The sequence below is a fragment of the Pristiophorus japonicus genome, chromosome 10, assembly GCF_044704955.1.
Source record: "Pristiophorus japonicus isolate sPriJap1 chromosome 10, sPriJap1.hap1, whole genome shotgun sequence".
NCBI lineage: Eukaryota > Metazoa > Chordata > Chondrichthyes > Pristiophoridae > Pristiophorus > Pristiophorus japonicus.
In genome coordinates this window covers 98,538,240-98,556,782 of record NC_091986.1, presented here as the reverse complement: position 1 = coordinate 98,556,782, position 18,543 = coordinate 98,538,240, and the positions used below count along the sequence as shown (strand labels likewise).

Sequence of the window (18,543 nt, the reverse complement as noted above, 5' to 3'; positions counted from 1 at the left end):
AATTCCCCAGTGCCCCGTTTGGAGGCGGTAACCCAGTTGGGGAGCCACTTCTTGCACCCGGCACAGAAGTCCCACCCCAGCAGCGAAATTGGGGTTACCGCCTCTCTCAGAAATTGAAATGCAATGGGGCGGTATCCGGGGTGCGACTCGGGCGGGATCGGCAGCGCTACGTGGCTCCGTGTAGCGCTGACAAGTTTCAACATCCCTCCCCTTCTATTAAAGGGGAGGACCACTGCGCACTCTGCAGGGCCTCTGATGGGCCACCAGGGTGGTGTAGTGCCATGGCCACAGCCCGGCACCCAAATGTAGAGCTGGGCTGCACAATGGCAGTCTGGACCATGCCAAGGAGCACCAAAGACGGGCTGGATGGTGAGTCGTCTAAAACAACAAAATGGCAGCGCTTGGCGCAGCACACCTCCACTTTACCTTCCCCCCTGGGAGCAGAAGCCGGCTCAATTCGCGACCTGTGAGGCTGGCCCGGACACCACTTGCGGCAGCCTCATGGGGCGCTGGCCAATTTCCACCACGGGGCACTAAGGGATCGCCGCGCCTCCGCTAACTCCTGCGCAATTTTGCAGAAGCCAGTAGCATCCCCCCCCTCCTCCCCTAAGGGCGCAAACTGGTTCATGTTCCTCTGGCGCCCCCACGCCCCCCTCCCCGAGGCACTAATGGGAGGCACACAATAGTGGAATTTCGTCCTCATTGCCTTTTTGTATAGTTTTCCAAAAAAATACACATTACGTACTGATAAACCCGCAAATTTATCAAGAGAGTTATTCACAAAGTTGTGCGCAGACCTCTCCAATCACTCAGTGGGGAACAGCACAGCGTGGTTTGCACTTAGCTTTGCATTTCAGGAAGATTCTAGGTTTGGTTCCAGGTCTGTGCCAAGTTAACTGCTCTCAGTCATCTTGATAGTGGAACAGTAACATTTCAATCATTCCAGGAAATAATTAGTCAAGATTATTGCTTTTAAAAATATGTAGTGACCCTCGCTAGAGAAAAACTGAGCACGTGGACATTGGCTGAGAAAAAGATCAACTTTTTCCCCAGGTGAGTAACCTGCTGCAACTTACTGTTATGGCTTAACACGAGACACAGGCTTCTAAAGAATGGAGAAGAAAGAAAAGAAGGAAAAGAAAGACTAGTACAGTGCCTTTCATAACCTCAGGATATGCCAAAGTGCTTCACAACCGTTGAAGTACTTTTGAGTGTAGCCACTGTTTCATTTAGTGCAGGTAAATACTGCAACCAATTTGCCAGTGGCAAGATCCCACAAACAGCAATGAGAAAAATGATCCGATAATCTGTTTCATGATGTTGATTGGGGAATAAATATCGCCAGGACACCGAGAGAATTCCCCTGCTCTTTCAATAGTACCATGGGATCTTTTTCATCCACCTGAGAGGGCGGAGCCTAGTTTTAATGTCTCATTCGAAAGACAGTGCTGCACTTCTCCTTACTGTACTGAAGTTCAGTCTAGATTATGTGCTCAAGTCTCTGGAGTGGGGCTTGACCTTCAGACTCCGAGATAAGAATGCGACCACTGAGCCAAAGCTGCCACCCTAACGTACGTTTTAGTCAGTATTTATTCTGAATAGTTCCTGAGAAATGGAGAGCCCAAAGACAGCCCAATGGTACAGCCATCGAGGTAGGATGAGTTGTGTTTTCTGGTGTTCTGAAAATATTTCTGATACTGGTGGAATGAAAATGTATTGTCTTTGACACACACCTCCGCAAAACAAAAACTGCACTATCTGATTTAATTCAGTGATTGGTAATAATGTTGTGCTGTAAACTGATGTTGACATGAAATTCAACTCTGGCTGGTGACCTGAGTCCAGAGCTCTTTCAGCAACACCTTCCCAAACTGCAATAGCATTTAACAACAGAGGTTATGCTTGAATTGTATAAAACATTAGTTCGGCCACAGCTGGCTTGCAGTTCTGGTCACCACATTAAATGAAAAATGGGATTGTACTAGAGTGTGTACAGAGGAGATTTACGAGGATGATGTAGGGTCTGGAGAATTTTAGCTATGAGGAAAGATTGGATAGGCTGTGCTTAATTTCTTTGGAACTGAGGAGGTTGAGGGGAGATTTAATTGAAGTAAATTATATGGGGCTGAGATAAAGTGGATAGGAAGGACCTATTTCCCTTAGCAGAGAGGATTAGGCTGGATAGCTCTTTTTTGGACAATGGTCAAATGGCCTCCTTCTGTGCATAACTTTCTCTGATTTATATAGGTTTTAAATTAGGAATTTGGGGGAATCTGTTTATATCTATCCAGTCTGTGTTGCAGTGTGTTGAGGCTCCAATCTATTGCATAACTGCATGAAATTTTTAGGGGTTTCATTTGCTCTGTGTGTTGGCACTAGTGCATACTTTTATTATGTGATAAGTTTTTAAGTCAAATCAAATTGGCATGCTGAGCAAAATCCAAATTCTTTCTATTTACAGGCTGACTCACAAATTGACAAGGAACGGCAGAATTTTTATGAAGCTTCATTGGAATATGTGTTTAAAGTTCAGGAAGTTCAAGAGAAAAAGAAGTTTGAATTTGTTGAACCTGTAAGTCAATGCTCCATCGTTTCCTAACCAGTGAATCTCACTATGTTGCAATCTTTTGCGAAATAATACTCCAGGATTTCTTCACTATACTGTTAACTGCGAGCAGCTATTTTTGCTGTGGTATTTAAAGTAAATAAGCAACATTTCAATAATTTAATATGGTGTTAAAACTTGCATTTATATATTTATTTTTGTATTTGTTTATTTAATTGTATTTAGTACTAATACAATACAAATCTAACAATGAAAACAACTTTTTTTTGAACCAAATTTCTTTTCAAATTTTTAATGCAAAGCCTGGCACTCGGCTAGGGTAAATAAATGACAAAGATAGCTATAAAAACTGGCAGACGAGTGTGAATCCTCAAGAAGCCTAGCTTTACTTGTACTGTCAACTTTAGTTTTTTGCAAAGCTTATGTTTATTAAGTGAAAGCATACTGTATTCTGTTCCATAGGCAGAAGATAATAGATTTCTTGCTTTCAGCTTCAGTTTAGTCCAAAACCAAGGGCTGTTCCGATCCCTGCTTGCACTGGGCCGAGAACCTTGACACAAGAAAGTGCTTGGAAAATTTAACCTATAGCGTCTTATATCTAGTATGCATCTGTAGAGTGTGAAAACTTCCATCACCCTTGCAATGGCCATTCGTCCACAGTGTCCATCATCCTTGCAAGGGTCACACATCCACAGTGTCCATCATCCTTGCAAGGGTCACACATCCACAGTGTCCATCACCCTTGCAAAAGTCATATACCCATTGGGCCCATCGCACTGGCATCAGATTGCCTCAAATATATTCATTAAAAGAGCAACAAATCACAGTTAATGCAAGAATAGTCACTGCATGAAATATTACTAAATAGGTAGGAAACCTAACCATGAGTGACTATAAGCACCACAAAGCCAAGCATGTAATTCAAGGGGTTATTTTAAATTAGTTCAAGTAGCCATCTCAGTAACTTTAATGCTTACAATAAAATTGCTATAAAATGTTAAAGAATTCACAAAACGTATCCATACTGTTGTATCTGACTGTTGGAAATGCTTGAAATGATATTTTGCTCCACAGGCCTGACCCTTTATTGGAGGACCAAGTTTTGAGCTCTGCTTCATTCCCACAGCTATCATTGTGTTTGTGAGGCTTCTGTAAATGAAGAAGCTAAACAGATAGCATGCCACAAATCCCAGGGTGCTCCTGTTACGACGTGCAAGCACCTTGCAGATTGCAACACCAAGAATGCAGTTTAAGGCTGCAGCATTGTTTTTGATCTAATGAACTGGGGCAGGACTTACAAATAAGAACTCAAAGTATGCCCTATGAATGGCTGGTCTTGCTGTTGATCATTTATTTTTTTAAATCCCTGACTCAAACTTTTATGATGTATGCATCAAGTTTTGGAACAGGATGCGGGCAAATGATACCAATAAACCTGGCTATTCACACAGTGTGCCATGCCATTTGTAAGTCTCCTCCCTATCCCTCCACTGATAGAAAAAAAAACGATAGCACTAAAATCCAGCAATGTCATTATTAGGATGAACAATGAATTGAAGGTAGCTGTTGAAATATTTCCAGATGCATAAAAACAAAGTCTGATCCTCTGAAATATATTTTAGATAATTGACAAGAAAACTGTAACTATACAAGAGTAAAAGAAAATTCAACACAAGAAAAGGCCATTCATCTGATGAGTTCACTGCACCCAGAGCCTATGTGTGATTCTATTGATCCTCTGACACCACCTGTTAATCCCCTTCTTTAGGAAACACTTTTGCTTTAAAAAGAAAAAGTCGAGCAATTTTATTAATGTTTCTATAAACATTAGTTTTCCAGTCAAGAGATGTTGATTTCACTCTCTTTAAAATGTGATGCTTGATCCTGAATCAATGATCTTCCCTTGGTGTCTCTTTCAAAGATCCACTATTCTTGCATTGAGACTTGTACATTTTCATACGTGTCCTCTATTCCCCTTGTATCCAAGTTAAATAGCTTATTTACCTCAAACTCAACTGTACCTTTCATTATTTGAAGATAATAAGAACATAAGAATTAGGAGCAGTTGTAGGCCATACGGCCCTTCGTGCCTGCTCCGTCATTCAATAAGATCATGGTTGATCTTCGAACTCAACTCCACTTTCCCGCCCAATCCCCATATCCCTTGATTTCCCTCGAGTCCAAATATCTATCCATCTCAGCCTTGAATATACTCAATGACCGAGCATCCACAGCCTTTTGGCTCGAGAATTCCAAAAATTCACAACCCTTTGAGTGAAGAAATTCTTCCTCCTCTCAATCTTAAATGGCTGACCCCTTATCCTGAGACTATGATCCCTAGTTCTAGGCTCTCCAGCCAGGGCAAGCAACCTCTCAGCATCTACCCAATCAATCCCCCTCAGAATCTTATATGTTTCAATGAGATCACCTCTCATTCTTCTGAACTCCAGAGAGTATCGACTCTAAAGCATGTATGTCTTTTTGCAGATAAGAAGACCAAACCTGTGCACATTACTCCAGGTGTGGCCTCACAAAAGCCCTGTAATAAGACCTCCTTACCTGGTACTTCAACCGCCCCCCCCCCGCAATAAAGACCAGCATGCCATTTGCCTTCCTAATTGCTTGCTGTACCTACATGCTAACATTTTGTGTGTTTCCTGTATGAGCACACCTAAATCTCTCTGATACCAACATTTAATGATTTCTCACTATTTAAGAAATATTCTGTTTTTCTGTTCTTCCTACCAAAGTAAATAATCTCACATTTCCCCACATTATACTCCATCTGCCACTTTATTCCCCACTCACTTAACCTGTCTATCTCATTGCAGGCACTTTGCTTACTTTCTCACCTAGCTTTGTATCATCAGCAAATTTGGATACATTGCACTTGGTCCCTTCATCTAAGTCATTAATATACATTGTAAATAGCTGAGGACCAAGCACTGATCCTTGTGGCACCTTACTAGTTATAGCCTGCCAACCGTAAAATGACCAGTTTAACCCTAATCTCTGTTTTATGTCCGTTAACCAATCGTTATCCATGAAAATATATTACCCCAACCCTATGAGCCCTTATCTTCTGTAACAACCTTATGTTGCACCTTATCTAATGCCTTTTGAAAATCCAAATATACTACATCCACTGGTTCCCCTTTATCTACCTTGCCAGTTATATCCACAATAAACTCTAATAAATTTGTCAAACACAATTTCCTTTTCATAAAACCATGTTGACTCTGCCTAATCATATTATGATTTTCTAAGTGCCCCATCACCACTTCCTTAATAATGGATTCCAGCATTTTCCCGACGACACAGGCTAATTGGTCTGTGGTTCCCCGTTTTCTCTCTTCCTCCTTTCTTGAATAGTGGTGTTACATTTGCTATCTTCCAATCCGCTGGGACCATTCTAGAATCTAGGGAATTTTTGAAGATCACAACCAACGCATCTACTATCTCTGCAGCCACCTCTTTTAGAACCCTAGGCCATCAGATCCAGGGGATTTGTTGGTTTTTAGTCCCATTAGTATCTCAAGTACTTTTTCCTCTACTGATATTTCTTTAAGTTCCTCACTATTAGCACCTTGGTTCCCCACTATTTTTGATATGCCTTTTGCATCTTCTACTGGGAAGAGAGATACAAAATACATGTTTAAAGTCTCTATCATTTCCTCATTCCCTATTATAATTTCACCTCGTCTCAGTCCCTAAAAGACCAACACTTATTTTTGCTACTCTCTTCCTTTTTACATACTTTTAGAAGCTCTTACAATATATTTTTATATTTCTTCCTAGTTTACACTTGTTTTCTATTTTCTCCCTTTTTTATCAATACTTTTGTCATCCTTTGCTGGTTTTTAAATATCCCTCAATCTTTATGTTTATTACTATTCCTTGCAACATTATAAGCCTCTCCTTTAGTTAGCCATGGATGTTTCCATTGGAGCTTTTATTTCTCAATGGATTGTATATTATCGTTAAGAATTTTGGAATATTTCTTTGAATGTTTACCACTGCTTATCTACTGTCATACATTTTAATCTAATTTCGCAATCTACCTTAGCTAAGTCACCCCTCATACTTGCGTAATTGCTTTATTTAAGTTTAAGACTCTCGTTCCCAACTGAATTATTTCACTCTCAAAACTAAATGTGAAATTTTATCATATTATGATCACTCTTCCCCAGACGATCCTTTACTGTGAGATTCCTAATTAATCCTGTCTCATAACACAATACAAAATCTAAAACCGTCTGTTCCCAGGTTGGTTCCATGACATATTGTTCTCAGAAACTATCTCAAATTCATTCCATAAACTCATCCTCCAGACTACTTTTGGCAATTTGATTTGCCCAGTCTGTATGAAGATTAAAGTCTTCCATGTTTATTGTATTACCTTTGTTACAAGCTCCTGTTATTTGTTGATTAATATTCTGTCCAATGGTATAGCGATTGTTCGGGGACCTGTAAACCACTCCCACCAGTGTTATCTGCCCCTTGATATTTCTTATCACCACCCATACTTATTCTACTTCCTGATCTTCTGAGCCAAGATTCTTTCTCACTACTGTCCTTATGTCATCCTTTATTATCAGGGTTAAACACCCCCCCTCCCCCCACTCCTTTTCCACTCTGCCAGTCTTTTCTAAACGTCAAGTATCCTGAAATATTTAGCTCCCAACTTTGGTCATCTTGCAACTAGGTCACCATAATGGCTATTAGATCAGACCCATTTATCTCTATTTGTGTCACTAGTTCATCTATCTGGTTACGAATGCTTCATGTATTCAGATAAAGAATCTTTAATTTTAACACACTCAGCAGAACATCATTCCTAGTTCTACCTATGTTGTTGATTCCTACATGACCAGGACAACTGGATCCTAACCCTCCCACTCCAAATTCTTCTCCACCCATGAGGAGATATGGCAGGCAACACAGCTTTCGGAACTCCCAGTCGCAGATACAAAGAATTAAGATCTATATATTTTTCCCTGTGATCACGTATACAAGGAGAAGAAAATTGTAGGGATATGGAGAAAGAGCAGGGGACTGGGACTAACTGGATTGTTCTTCGAAAGAGCTGGCGCAGACTCGATGGGCCAAATGGCCTCCTTCTATACTATTCAATGATTCTATGATATATAGTATAATAATAGCGCTAACATGCTATTTATAACACAGAACTAGCCTTGCTGCTCTTACTAGTCCCAAACATCAGTCTCAACCATAAGACTCCACTCCTAACCTTAGCCCATCTAACTCCCTCACCTGCCGCAGGCCCTGGGTTGGGCTGTTCTCAGTTGCCAGGTACTGGACAACCATCTCACTCCAGCCCTGATTCAACTTGAATCTAGCATAGTGATCCAATGCCTGAACTGCATTTACTTGGTTGTAAATTACATAGGACATGTCAGGATAGTTCACACAAAAGGTTTACAATTCACTGCTCATTTTGTGCATCTGAGCTAAAAATAGCATAGTTGTCACCAGACTCACGATGGCAATGTCATATTTAGTCAGTGTGATGAATATAGTTTTAAATATAATAATGGAATTTAACATGGAAAAATGTTCCAGTCCCCAGCACTGACATCCCTTATCTTCATATACATAAACAATCTCCACTAAGTTTCTTTAATTTGAAAAAAATGCAATATAGACAAGGAACAAATGGTAGAGAGCAGTGTCCAAATTTGGATTGCCAGTCCTCTCTGAAGTCTTAAAGAAACACATTGCTTTGACACAAACAAACCTTGTAAAGGTTTGAAAATACACTCTTCATTTACTGACATATTTTCTTCCTTTATGCAGCCTTATGTAACTGGAAATATTAGGATATATTTTTCTCTGGTTGCTAATGTGAACAAGTAATTCGCTGCAAGTATATAATGGCATTTCCCAACTTTCACTAGTGCTGCCTTTCATGCATATTAGCAAAAGGAGGAACATCTACTTCATTGTTAGTTGTTTACAAAGTTCTGTATGTATTGCTGGATTGAGGATTGCATTATGTTTAATGAGCTGGTGGTACAATAAAGGATGAGGCTCTTAGCCCAGTACATCACACCAATTTAATTGTCAGCTCTTGTTTTATCCTGTCAACCCTTGAGCATTTTTGAATGAAGGATTTTTCAATTCAGTGGTAACAAGTCAGTTCTGTGCCTGGTAAGCTTAGTGGGAAATTACAGTGAATTCCCGATACTTTAATGTTCTGTGTGTAGTTGATGACATATTATGCTTTGCTGTGTTAGTTAATTGGTATTCCAGTATAAGATTTTTTGTGTAAAAAAATAAATAAACTGTACTTGGGATAAACTTTTAATCCCCTGATTACATATTAAGATAAGGTAATTCAGCATATTTTGTTTCTATAGCTATTGAATGTGTTATATAATGTGTGTGTAAACAAATCCCAGGCATTGCTACATATATGAAATTCAATGAAGAAGTTTATAATTCACTAAACGTTTAACAGGTTGTTCTTCAGTTTCTCACTTTTAAAGGTTGCCAAAGGATTTTCTGTTTCCAGTAGCTCACACAACAACTGAGCATCCACTAGCCTCTGGGGTAGAAAATTTCAAAGGGTTGTGAATCTTTGGAATTCTCTACCCCAGAGACTGTGGATGCTCAGTCATTGAGTATACTCTAGACAGAGATCAATAGATTTTTGGATATTAAGGGAATCAAGAGATATGGGGATAGTGCAAGAAGCTTGAGTTGAGGTAGAAGATCAGCCATGATTTTATTGAAGGCCGAATGGCCTGCTCCTATTTCTTATGTTCTTGTGTATCACAGATTATTTTGAATTGCAGATTTTGTTTAAATGAGTTTCTGTGATGTGCACATTTTTATTTTTGTAAACTACATTTTAACAATATGGAATTTTCTTACTAAATGCTTGCACTAAAGAGTTGGGAAATTGGGCTCTTTAAATTAAAAAAATGTCTCCCAGCGCTTTCGGTACACTGTTGGAGGCAGTAGTGGGAATGAGGTGCTGTCCATCAGCGCGACACGGATGCACTTAAAGGGGAGGGCCGCTGTGAGGCCTACTGAGGCCTCCGTGGTGACAACGGGGCCACGAGGGAGGGGTTCAGCCGGGCCAGTGGCCTGGCACCCAAGAGGGGTGGCAGGCTGCCTGTTGGCGGACCCGCCATTGTCAGGCCAACTCAGGAGTCGGCTGACAATGAAAACACAATGGCGGACACGGCGGTATACCCTCACCTTTAAGGGCGGCTGCAGCGCCCAGCCACTGGCAGCTTTATGCTCCACGAAACTGTCGGCAGCACTGACTGCACACCCGCGGGGTTATTCCCGCCGCGGGCACAAAAGGATTCTGCGCCAGCGGTAAGGGAAAGACGGGGCACGGTGGAAAACTGTTTCCATCTCCCCCGGTACGGGGGCAATTGTGGTCGGGTCACACTCGCCTCCTGCCCCTGGGAGGAAAGGCCTTACTGCCCCATTACCACCTCTCAGAGCTCCTTTGTGTTTAATCAGATTGTTTGAAGAAAATGATTCACATTGACAAATTAATTTCCTTAAATTCTTGTGAAAATGTGAAAATAATTGTGTATTTACTCTTATATTGGTAACAATGTTTCTCTCTGACCCAGTGGGTAAATCTAACACATAGTAAACACCATTTGAAATATAAATTCCCACAAAAATTTTCTACCTGCAATATTAAGAAATTGCTTGATGGTGTAATATAGGGCCCAAGTTTCCACATGATTTGCGCCTGATTTTTAGGAGCAACTGGTGGAGAACGGACTATCTTAGAAATCGCAATTCTCCACATTTTTTTTTCTGCAGTTCTAGTCAGGTAGAACAGTTCTACTTTGGAACAGAATTTTTTCTTCAAAAGGGGGCGTGTCCGGCCACTGACGCCTGATTTCAAAGTTTCCACAGTGAAAACGTACTCCAAACTAACTTAGAATGGAGCAAGTGAAGATTTCTGTAGAACTGAAAAAACCTGTTCTACACATTAAAAAATCAGGCGCAGGTTACAAATTAGGCGTCCAGAACGAGGTGGGGGGGGAGGGGGGGGGAAAGGGAAGTCATTAAATTCTACAATAAATCCTTATTTATACTTCTACAAATATTATACAAATAAATCCAACCTGAATAAACATTTATAAGCAAAGAAAAGATTAAATAAACCATCTTCCTACCTGTGTGAAAGTGCTTCAGCCAGCCTCACAAGTTTGTTCGTTCATTCTCGACGGCAGGGGGGAGGAGGAAGCCATTCCCGACGGCGGGCGGGTGGGAGGGAGGGAGTGCGGGCCCGACCGATCGACCGACCGCCGCCCGCCCGAACGCAGCGGGGGGGGGAGGGGGGGGCGGAGGAACATGTTCCTGACGGCGGGCGAGCCCGAACGCAGCGGGGGGGGGGGGGTGAGGAAGACGTTCCCGACGGCGGGCGGGAAGGAGACAGTGAGAAGGCTGCAGGAAGCCTCAGTGCTGATGTGCTGATGGCAATGTGCTTTTATTAAAAAATGTTCAAAAATTAAACAGCTACAAAGAACTACAAAAATGGCCGAGTGCCAATGTTTCCTTCACACTGCGCGTGCGCGAACGCTCCAACACACACGCGCAGGGTTGCCGGCAGGAAAAAAACTAATTTGAATCGTACCCGTCCCCTCCCACTTACAAAATCGGCGCGAGTGTAGGCTCCGCCCCCCTGGGCGCCACGCCAAACAGACAAGGAGCTGCAGGGCTCTCCAGAATCGCGAGTTTTTTTTCCGGCGCCGTTTTAGGCGCGAAAAACGGGCACCCAGCTCGGAGGGGTGCCCGTTTTTTATCGTGTGGCAACTTGGGTCCATAGATTCAGCATGCCCTACATTTGATCTCTGGTTTTTGCTTTGTTAACAGCTTTCATGGTAGGGCAGATCTTATGATTTACAATTGCTTAACAGATTGTATTGTACTATTAAATTATTCAATCTTTTTGTTAGTTATTTATACTCTGAAAATCTGCTTATCTTTCCACAGCTGTTGGCATTTCTTCAAGGGTTATTCACATTCTACCATGAAGGTTATGAGCTTGCACAGGAATTTGCTCCATACAAACAGCAGCTGCAGTACAATCTGCAAAATGTAAGAATTCTTCTTTCGTGAAACCATGGTGAAAGGTTGAGGTTAGTAGTGTAGGACACCACCATGCTTTAAAAGAAATTAGGCAAATCATGATTAGTGGCACGAAGCTTGATTTTTAAAAGGCTGAAGATTGTAACAAGGAAGTGTAACTTAGAAAGCAAGGGGTTAGACTTTCCTTAGAGCCCCTCAACTCCCAATTGCCCTCCCAGAAAAAATACTAATGTTTGGTAAGTAATACTGGCGACAATTTCCACTTTTAAGTTAAAACTAATTAAACTAATTGCCCGGCGAGAAAATGGATCTTACTCCATTATTCTCGGCGGTTTTCTCGGCGGTTAAGGGGAAACTAAGTAAAACTGGCAGTTTTTAAAAAATTTAGTCTGAGGCTGTGGTTGGGCGTAGGGAAGAGGGAAAACTTTTTTAAAAATTCACTTCAAAAAAAAAGTTAAAAAACATTCCCAAGACAATTTTACACCTAATCGCCATTTTAAAATTAAAAAAAAAAGAAAGCCTTTAACTTACCTTTCTTTGCAGAGTACTCCCCTACCGCCCTGTTTAAGCAGCTTTCACAGAGCGGTTCCGTTGGCAATCTGGGCTTCCATTGAGACAAAACTTATGCCCTGGCAATTTTCTCGGCAGTACACATAGAAACATAGAAAATAGGTGCAGGAGTAGGCCATTCGGCCCTTTGAGCCTGCACCGCCATTCAATGAGTTCATGGCTGAACATGCAACTTCAGTACCCCATTCCTGCTTTCTCGCCATACCCCTTGATCCCCTAGTAGTAAGGACTACATCTAACTCCTTTTTGAATATATTTAGTGAATTGGCCTCAACAACTTTCTGTGGTAGAGAATTCCACAGGTTCACCACTCTCTGGGTGAAGAAGTTTCTCCTCATCTCGGTACAAAATGGCTTACTGCTTATCATTAGGCTGTGACCCCTGGTTCTGGACTTCCCCAACATTGGGAACGTTCTTCCTGCATCTACCCTGTCTGAACCCGTCAGAATTTTAAACGTTTCTATGAGATCCCCTCTCATTCGTCTGAACTCCAGTGAATACAAGCCCTGTTGATCCAGTCTTTCTTGATATGTTAGTCCCGCCATCCCGGGAATCAGTCTGGTGAACCTTCGCTGCACTCCCTCAATAGCAAGAACGTCCTTCCTCAAATTAGGAGCCCAAAACTGTACACAATACTCCAGGTGTGGCCTCACTAAGGTCCTGTACAACTGTAGTAACACCTCCCTGCCCCTGTACTCAAATCCCCTCGCTATGAAGGCCAACATGCCATTTGCTTTCTTAACCGCCTGCTGTACCTGTATGCCAACCTTCAATGACTGCTGTACCATGACACCCAGGTCTCGTTGCACCTCCCCTTTTCCTAATCTGTCACCATTCAGATAATAGTCTGTCTCTCTGTTTTTACCACCAAAGTGGATAACCTCACATTTATCCACATTATACTTCATCTGCCATGCATTTGCCCACTCACCTAACCTATCCAAGTCACTCTGCAGCCTCATAGCATCCTCCTCGCAACTCACACTGCCACCCAACTTAGTGTCATCTGCAAATTTGGAGATACTACATTTAATCCCCTCGTCTAAATCATTAATGTACAATGTAAACAGCTGGGGCACCAGCACAGAACCTTGCGGTACCCCACTAGTCAATTGCCTGCCATTCTGAAAAGTACCCATTTACTCCTACTCTTTGCTTCCTGTCTGACAACCAGTTCTCAATCCATGTCAGCACACTACCCCCAATCCCATGTGCTTTAACTTTGCACATTAATCTCTTGTGTGGGACCTTGTCGAAAGCCTTCTGAAAGTCCAAATACACCACATCAACTGGTTCTCCCTTGTCCACTCTACTGGAAACATCCTCCAAAAATTCCAGAAGATTTGTCAAGCATGATTTCCCTTTCACAAATCCATGCTGACTTGGACCTATCATGTCACCTCGTTCCAAATGCACTGCTGCGACATCCTTAATAATTGATTCCATCATTTTACCCACTACCGATGTCAGGCTGACCAGTCTATAATTCCCTGTTTTCTCTCTCCCTCCTTTTTTAAAAAGTGGGGTTACATTGGCTACCCTCCACTCCATAGGAACTGATCCAGAGTCTATGGAATGTTGGAAAATGACTGTCAATGCATCCGCTATTTCCAAGGCCACCTCCTTAAGTACTCTGGGATGCAGACTATCAGGCCCTGGGGATTTATCGGCCTTCAATCCCATCAATTTCACCAATACAATTTCCCGACTAATAAGGATTTCCCTCAGTTCCTCCTTCTTACGAGACCTTCTGACCCCTTTTATATCCGAAAGGTTGCTGGTGTCCTCCTTAGTGAATACCGAACCAAAGTACTTGTTCAATTGGTCTGCCATTTCTTTGTTCCCGGTTATGACTTCCCCTGATTCTGACTGCAGGGGACCTACGTTTGTCTTTACTAACCTTTTTCTCTTTACATATCTCTTGAAGCTTTTGCATTCCATTTTAATGTTCCCTGCAAGCTTCCTCTCGTACTCTATTTTCCCTGCCCTAATCAAACCCTTTGTCCTCCTCTGCCAAGTTCTAAATTTCTTCCAGTCCCCGGGTTCACTGCTATTTCTGGCCAATTTGTATGCCACTTCCTTGGCTTTAATACTATCATTGGTTTCCCTTGATAGCCACGGTTGAGCCACCTTCCCTTTTTTATTTTTACACCAGACAGGGATGTACAATTGTTGTAGTTCATCCATGCGGTCTCTAAATGTCTGCCATTGCCCATCCACAGTCAACCCCTTAAGTATCAATCGCCAATCTATCCTAGCCAATTCACGCATCATACCTTCAAAGTTACCCTTCTTTAAGTTCTGGACCATGGTCTCTGAATTTACTGTTTCATTCTCCATCCTAATGCAGAATTCCACCATATTATGGTCACTCTTCCCCAAGGGGCCTCGCACAACGAGATTGCTAATTAATCCTCTCATTACACAACACCCAGTCTAAGATGGCCTCCCCTCTAGTTGGTTCCTCGACATACTGGTCTAGAAAACCATCCCTTATGCACTCTAGGAAATCCTCCTCCACCGTATTGTTTCCAGTTTGGTTAGCCCAATCTATATGCATATTAAAGTCACCCACGATAACTGCTGCACCTTTATTGCATGCACCCCTAATTTCCTGTTTGATGCCCTCCCCAATATCACTACTACTGTTTAGAGGTCTGTACACAACTCCCACTAGCATTTTCTGCCCTTTGGTATTCTGTCGCTCCACCCATACCGATTCCACATCATCCAAGCAGTTTGGTCCCGGCAGGCGTTTTCAGATTTGGGCGACACCATTGAAAAACAAAAGGAGAAACTTTCACTGGGCGGAAAAACAGCTGTGCTGCCAAGAAAATCGCCGAGAACCTGCCGAAAATGAAAGGAAAGTTTAACCCAAGGAGTTTTATAGTTTTTGAGATCCTGGGAATGAATTAAAAAGATTGAGGAACATTGCATTGTCCCAATTTCTACACAGTAAGGATGTTTAGAGAGAAAGAAGAGTGTGTAGATGGAGTATTTGGTATTTAGAAGAGAGGAAAGTTCAGTGGGATGCTGACCATGGTACTATCAATTAAACTGAAAAAAGTAAAAAAGGTCGTGATGGAGAAACAGAAGTTTGTGGCTATAGCCACAGTTTGCTATGTAATCATTCAGTTAACAAATTAAAAGATGCTTAGTTAGAGGAACAGTTTTAACCTTGTATCCTTAATCTAAATAAATGTTCCAAAGAAAGTAGAAAGTTTATAATTGAAAGGCCCTATTTGTGTAAAGAAATGGTTGCTTCTTGGAGGACCATTTATATTATAAATTGGATACCAGGTACATAAACATGGTATTGAGCAATTCACATCAGATGTAAAAAAAAAAGTGGTATGATTTTCTGAATTTTACATACAAACATGATACATTAGAAATAGGAGCAGGAGAAGGTCATTTGATACTAAAAGGGTTGACGGTGGGTAGGAAATGGCAAACATGTAAAGATCACATGGATGAACTTCCATTATTGTACATCCCTGTCTGGAGTAAAAATAAAACGGGGAAGGTGGCTCAATCGTGGCTAACAAGGGAAATTAAGGATAGTGTTAAATCCAAGGAAGAGGCATATAAATTGGCCAGAAAAAGCAACAAACCTGAGGACTGGGAGAATTTTATAATACAGCAGAGGAGGACAAAGGGTTTAATTAGGTGTTGGAAAATAGAGTATGAGAGGAAGCTTGCTGGGAACATAAAAACTGACTGCAAAAGCTTCTATAGATATGTGAAGAGAAAAAAATTAGTGAAGACAAACGTAGGTCCCTTACAGTCAGATTCAGGTGAATTTATAATGGGGAACAAAGAAATGGCGGAACAGTTAAACAAATACTTTGGTTCTGTCTTCACGAAGGAAGATACAAATAACCTTCCGGAAATACTAGGGGACCGAGGGTCTAGTGACAAGGAGGAACTGAAGAAAATCCTTATTAGGCGGGAAATTGTGTTAGGGAAATTGATGGAATTGAAGACCGATAAATCCCCGGGGCCTGATAGTCTGCATCCTAGAGTACTTAAGGAAGTAGCCCTAGAAATAGTGGATGCATTGGTGATCATTTTCCAACAGTTTATCGACTCTGGATCAATTCCTATGGACTGGTGAGTAGCTAATGTAACACCACTTTTTAAGAAAGGAGGGAGAGAGAAAATGGGTAATTATAGAACGGTTAGCCTGACATCAATAGTGGGGAAAATGTTGGAATCAATTATTAAAGATGAAATAGCAGTGACCGGATCGGTTCAAGTCAGCATGGATTTATGAAAGGGAAATCATGCTTGACAAATCTTCTAGAATTTTTTCAGGATGTAACTGGTAGAGTGGACAAGGGCGAACCAGTGGATGTGGTGTATTTGGACTTTCAAAAGGCTTTTGACAAGGTCCCACACAAGATTGGTGTGCAAAATTAAAGCACATGGTATTGGGGGTAATGTACTGACGTGGATAGAGAACTGGTTGGCAGACAGGAAACAGAGAGTCAGAATAAACGGGTCCTTTTCAGAATGGCGGGCTGTGACTAGTGGAGTGCCGCAGGGCTCAGTGCTGGGACCCCAGCTATTTACAATATACATTAATGATTTAGATGTAGGAATTGAGTGTAATCTTTCCAAGTTTGCAGATGACACTAAGCTGGATGGTGGTGTGAGCTGTGAGGGGGATGCTAAGAGGCTGCAGGGTGACTTGGACAGGTTAGGTGAGTGGGCAAACGCATGGCAGATATAGTATAATGTGGATAAATGTGAGGTTATCCACTTTTGTGGCAAAAACACCAAAGGCAGAATAGGAAAAGGGGAGGTGCAACGAGAGCTGGGTGTCATGGTACATCAGTCATTGAAAGTTGGCATGCAGGTATAGCAGGCAGTGAAGAAGGCAAATGGTATGTTGGCCTTCATAGCTAGGGGATTTGAGTATAGGAGCAGGGAGGTCTTACTGCAGTTGTACAGGGCCTTAGTGAGGCCTCACCTGGAATATTTTGTTCAGTTTTGGTCTCCTAATCTGAGGAAGGACATTCTTGCTATTGAGGGAATGCAGCAAAGGTTCACCAGACTTATTCCCGGGATGGCAGGACTGACATATGAGGAGAGACTGGATTGACTGGGCATGTATTCACTGGAGTTTAGAAGGATGAGAGGGGATCGCATAGAAACATATAAAATTCTGACAGGACTGGACAGGTTAGATGCAGGTAGAATGTTCCCGATGTTGGGGAAGCCCAGAACCAGGGGACATAGTCTAAGGATAATGGGTAAGCCATTCAGGACTGAGATGAGGAGAAACTTCTTCACTTAGAGAGCTGTTCCCTGTGGAATTCTCTACCGCAGAGAGTTGTTGATGCCAGTTCATTGGATATATTCAAGAGGGAGTTAGATATGGCTCTTACGGCTAAAAGGTTCAAGGGGTATGGAGAGAAAGCAGAAAAGGGGTAATGAAGTGAATGATCAGCCCTGATCTTATTGAATGGTGGAGCAGGCTCGAAGGGCCGAATGGCCTATCCTGAACCTATTTTTCTATGTTTCTTCTATGACCCTTCGAGCCTGCTCTGCCAAGATCATGGCTGATTTAATTATCGACTCAGCTCCACTTCCCTGCCTGCTCCCCATAACCCTTTATTTTCTTATTGCTCAAAAATCTGTCTATCTCCACCTTAAATATATTCAATGACCCAGCCTTCACAGCTCTCTGGGGCAGAGAATTCCATAGATTTACAATCCTCTGAGAAGAAATTCCTCATCTCAGTTTTAAAAGGGCAGCCCCCTAGATTTAGTTTCCTCTGAGCAGAAATATCCTCTCTGCATCCACCTTGTCGAGCTCCTCATTATCTTATATTAAACTATTGTTTCAAAGAATGAAGCATCTGGGTACTTGTTTCACATTGTTCTGAATCAGTATTGATGCTTTGACTATCTTAATACAGGGTATTGTAAATCATATGGTGTACTCAGAATATTTATTCAACAATTTGATATCTCTGGACCATTCCGAACTGTTTAGCTGTGCAATTGAACGTTTAAGTAAGAATGTAAAAATATAGAATGGAATGAGGTTGTCAAGCCCATTGAGTACTTGTCTCCCACAGACCATGTGCAATCTGCTCAATTGTAGAAACTACTTACCTTTGTTAACCTTCTAAGGAAGGTGAGCAACCACAGGTAAACTTTCAAGAGGAATATGCTGTCTGAATTTTCTCCTCGATCTCCAAAGATCATCTACCAAAATTATAGATTATCCTAACATTGGAACTTACATTATTCAAACCTGACCTCCTCAACTACACAGTTAATGCTTTTGTGGTTTCAGCAGTTTT

At 41.8% G+C, this 18,543-nt stretch overlaps 1 protein-coding gene across 2 annotated transcripts in view; it reads left to right on the top strand.

Annotated features, from left to right (window-relative positions):
* LOC139275038 (rho GTPase-activating protein 42-like) overlaps nt 1-18,543 on the top strand; it is a 608,898-nt gene that overhangs the window by 412,748 nt on the left and 177,607 nt on the right. For both annotated transcript variants that reach the window (XM_070891940.1, XM_070891941.1), the window contains exons 6-7: nt 2,462-2,572; nt 11,561-11,665. In XM_070891940.1, coding sequence (XP_070748041.1) covers nt 2,462-2,572; nt 11,561-11,665 — 216 coding nt within the window. The remainder of the gene's footprint in view (nt 1-2,461; nt 2,573-11,560; nt 11,666-18,543) is intronic.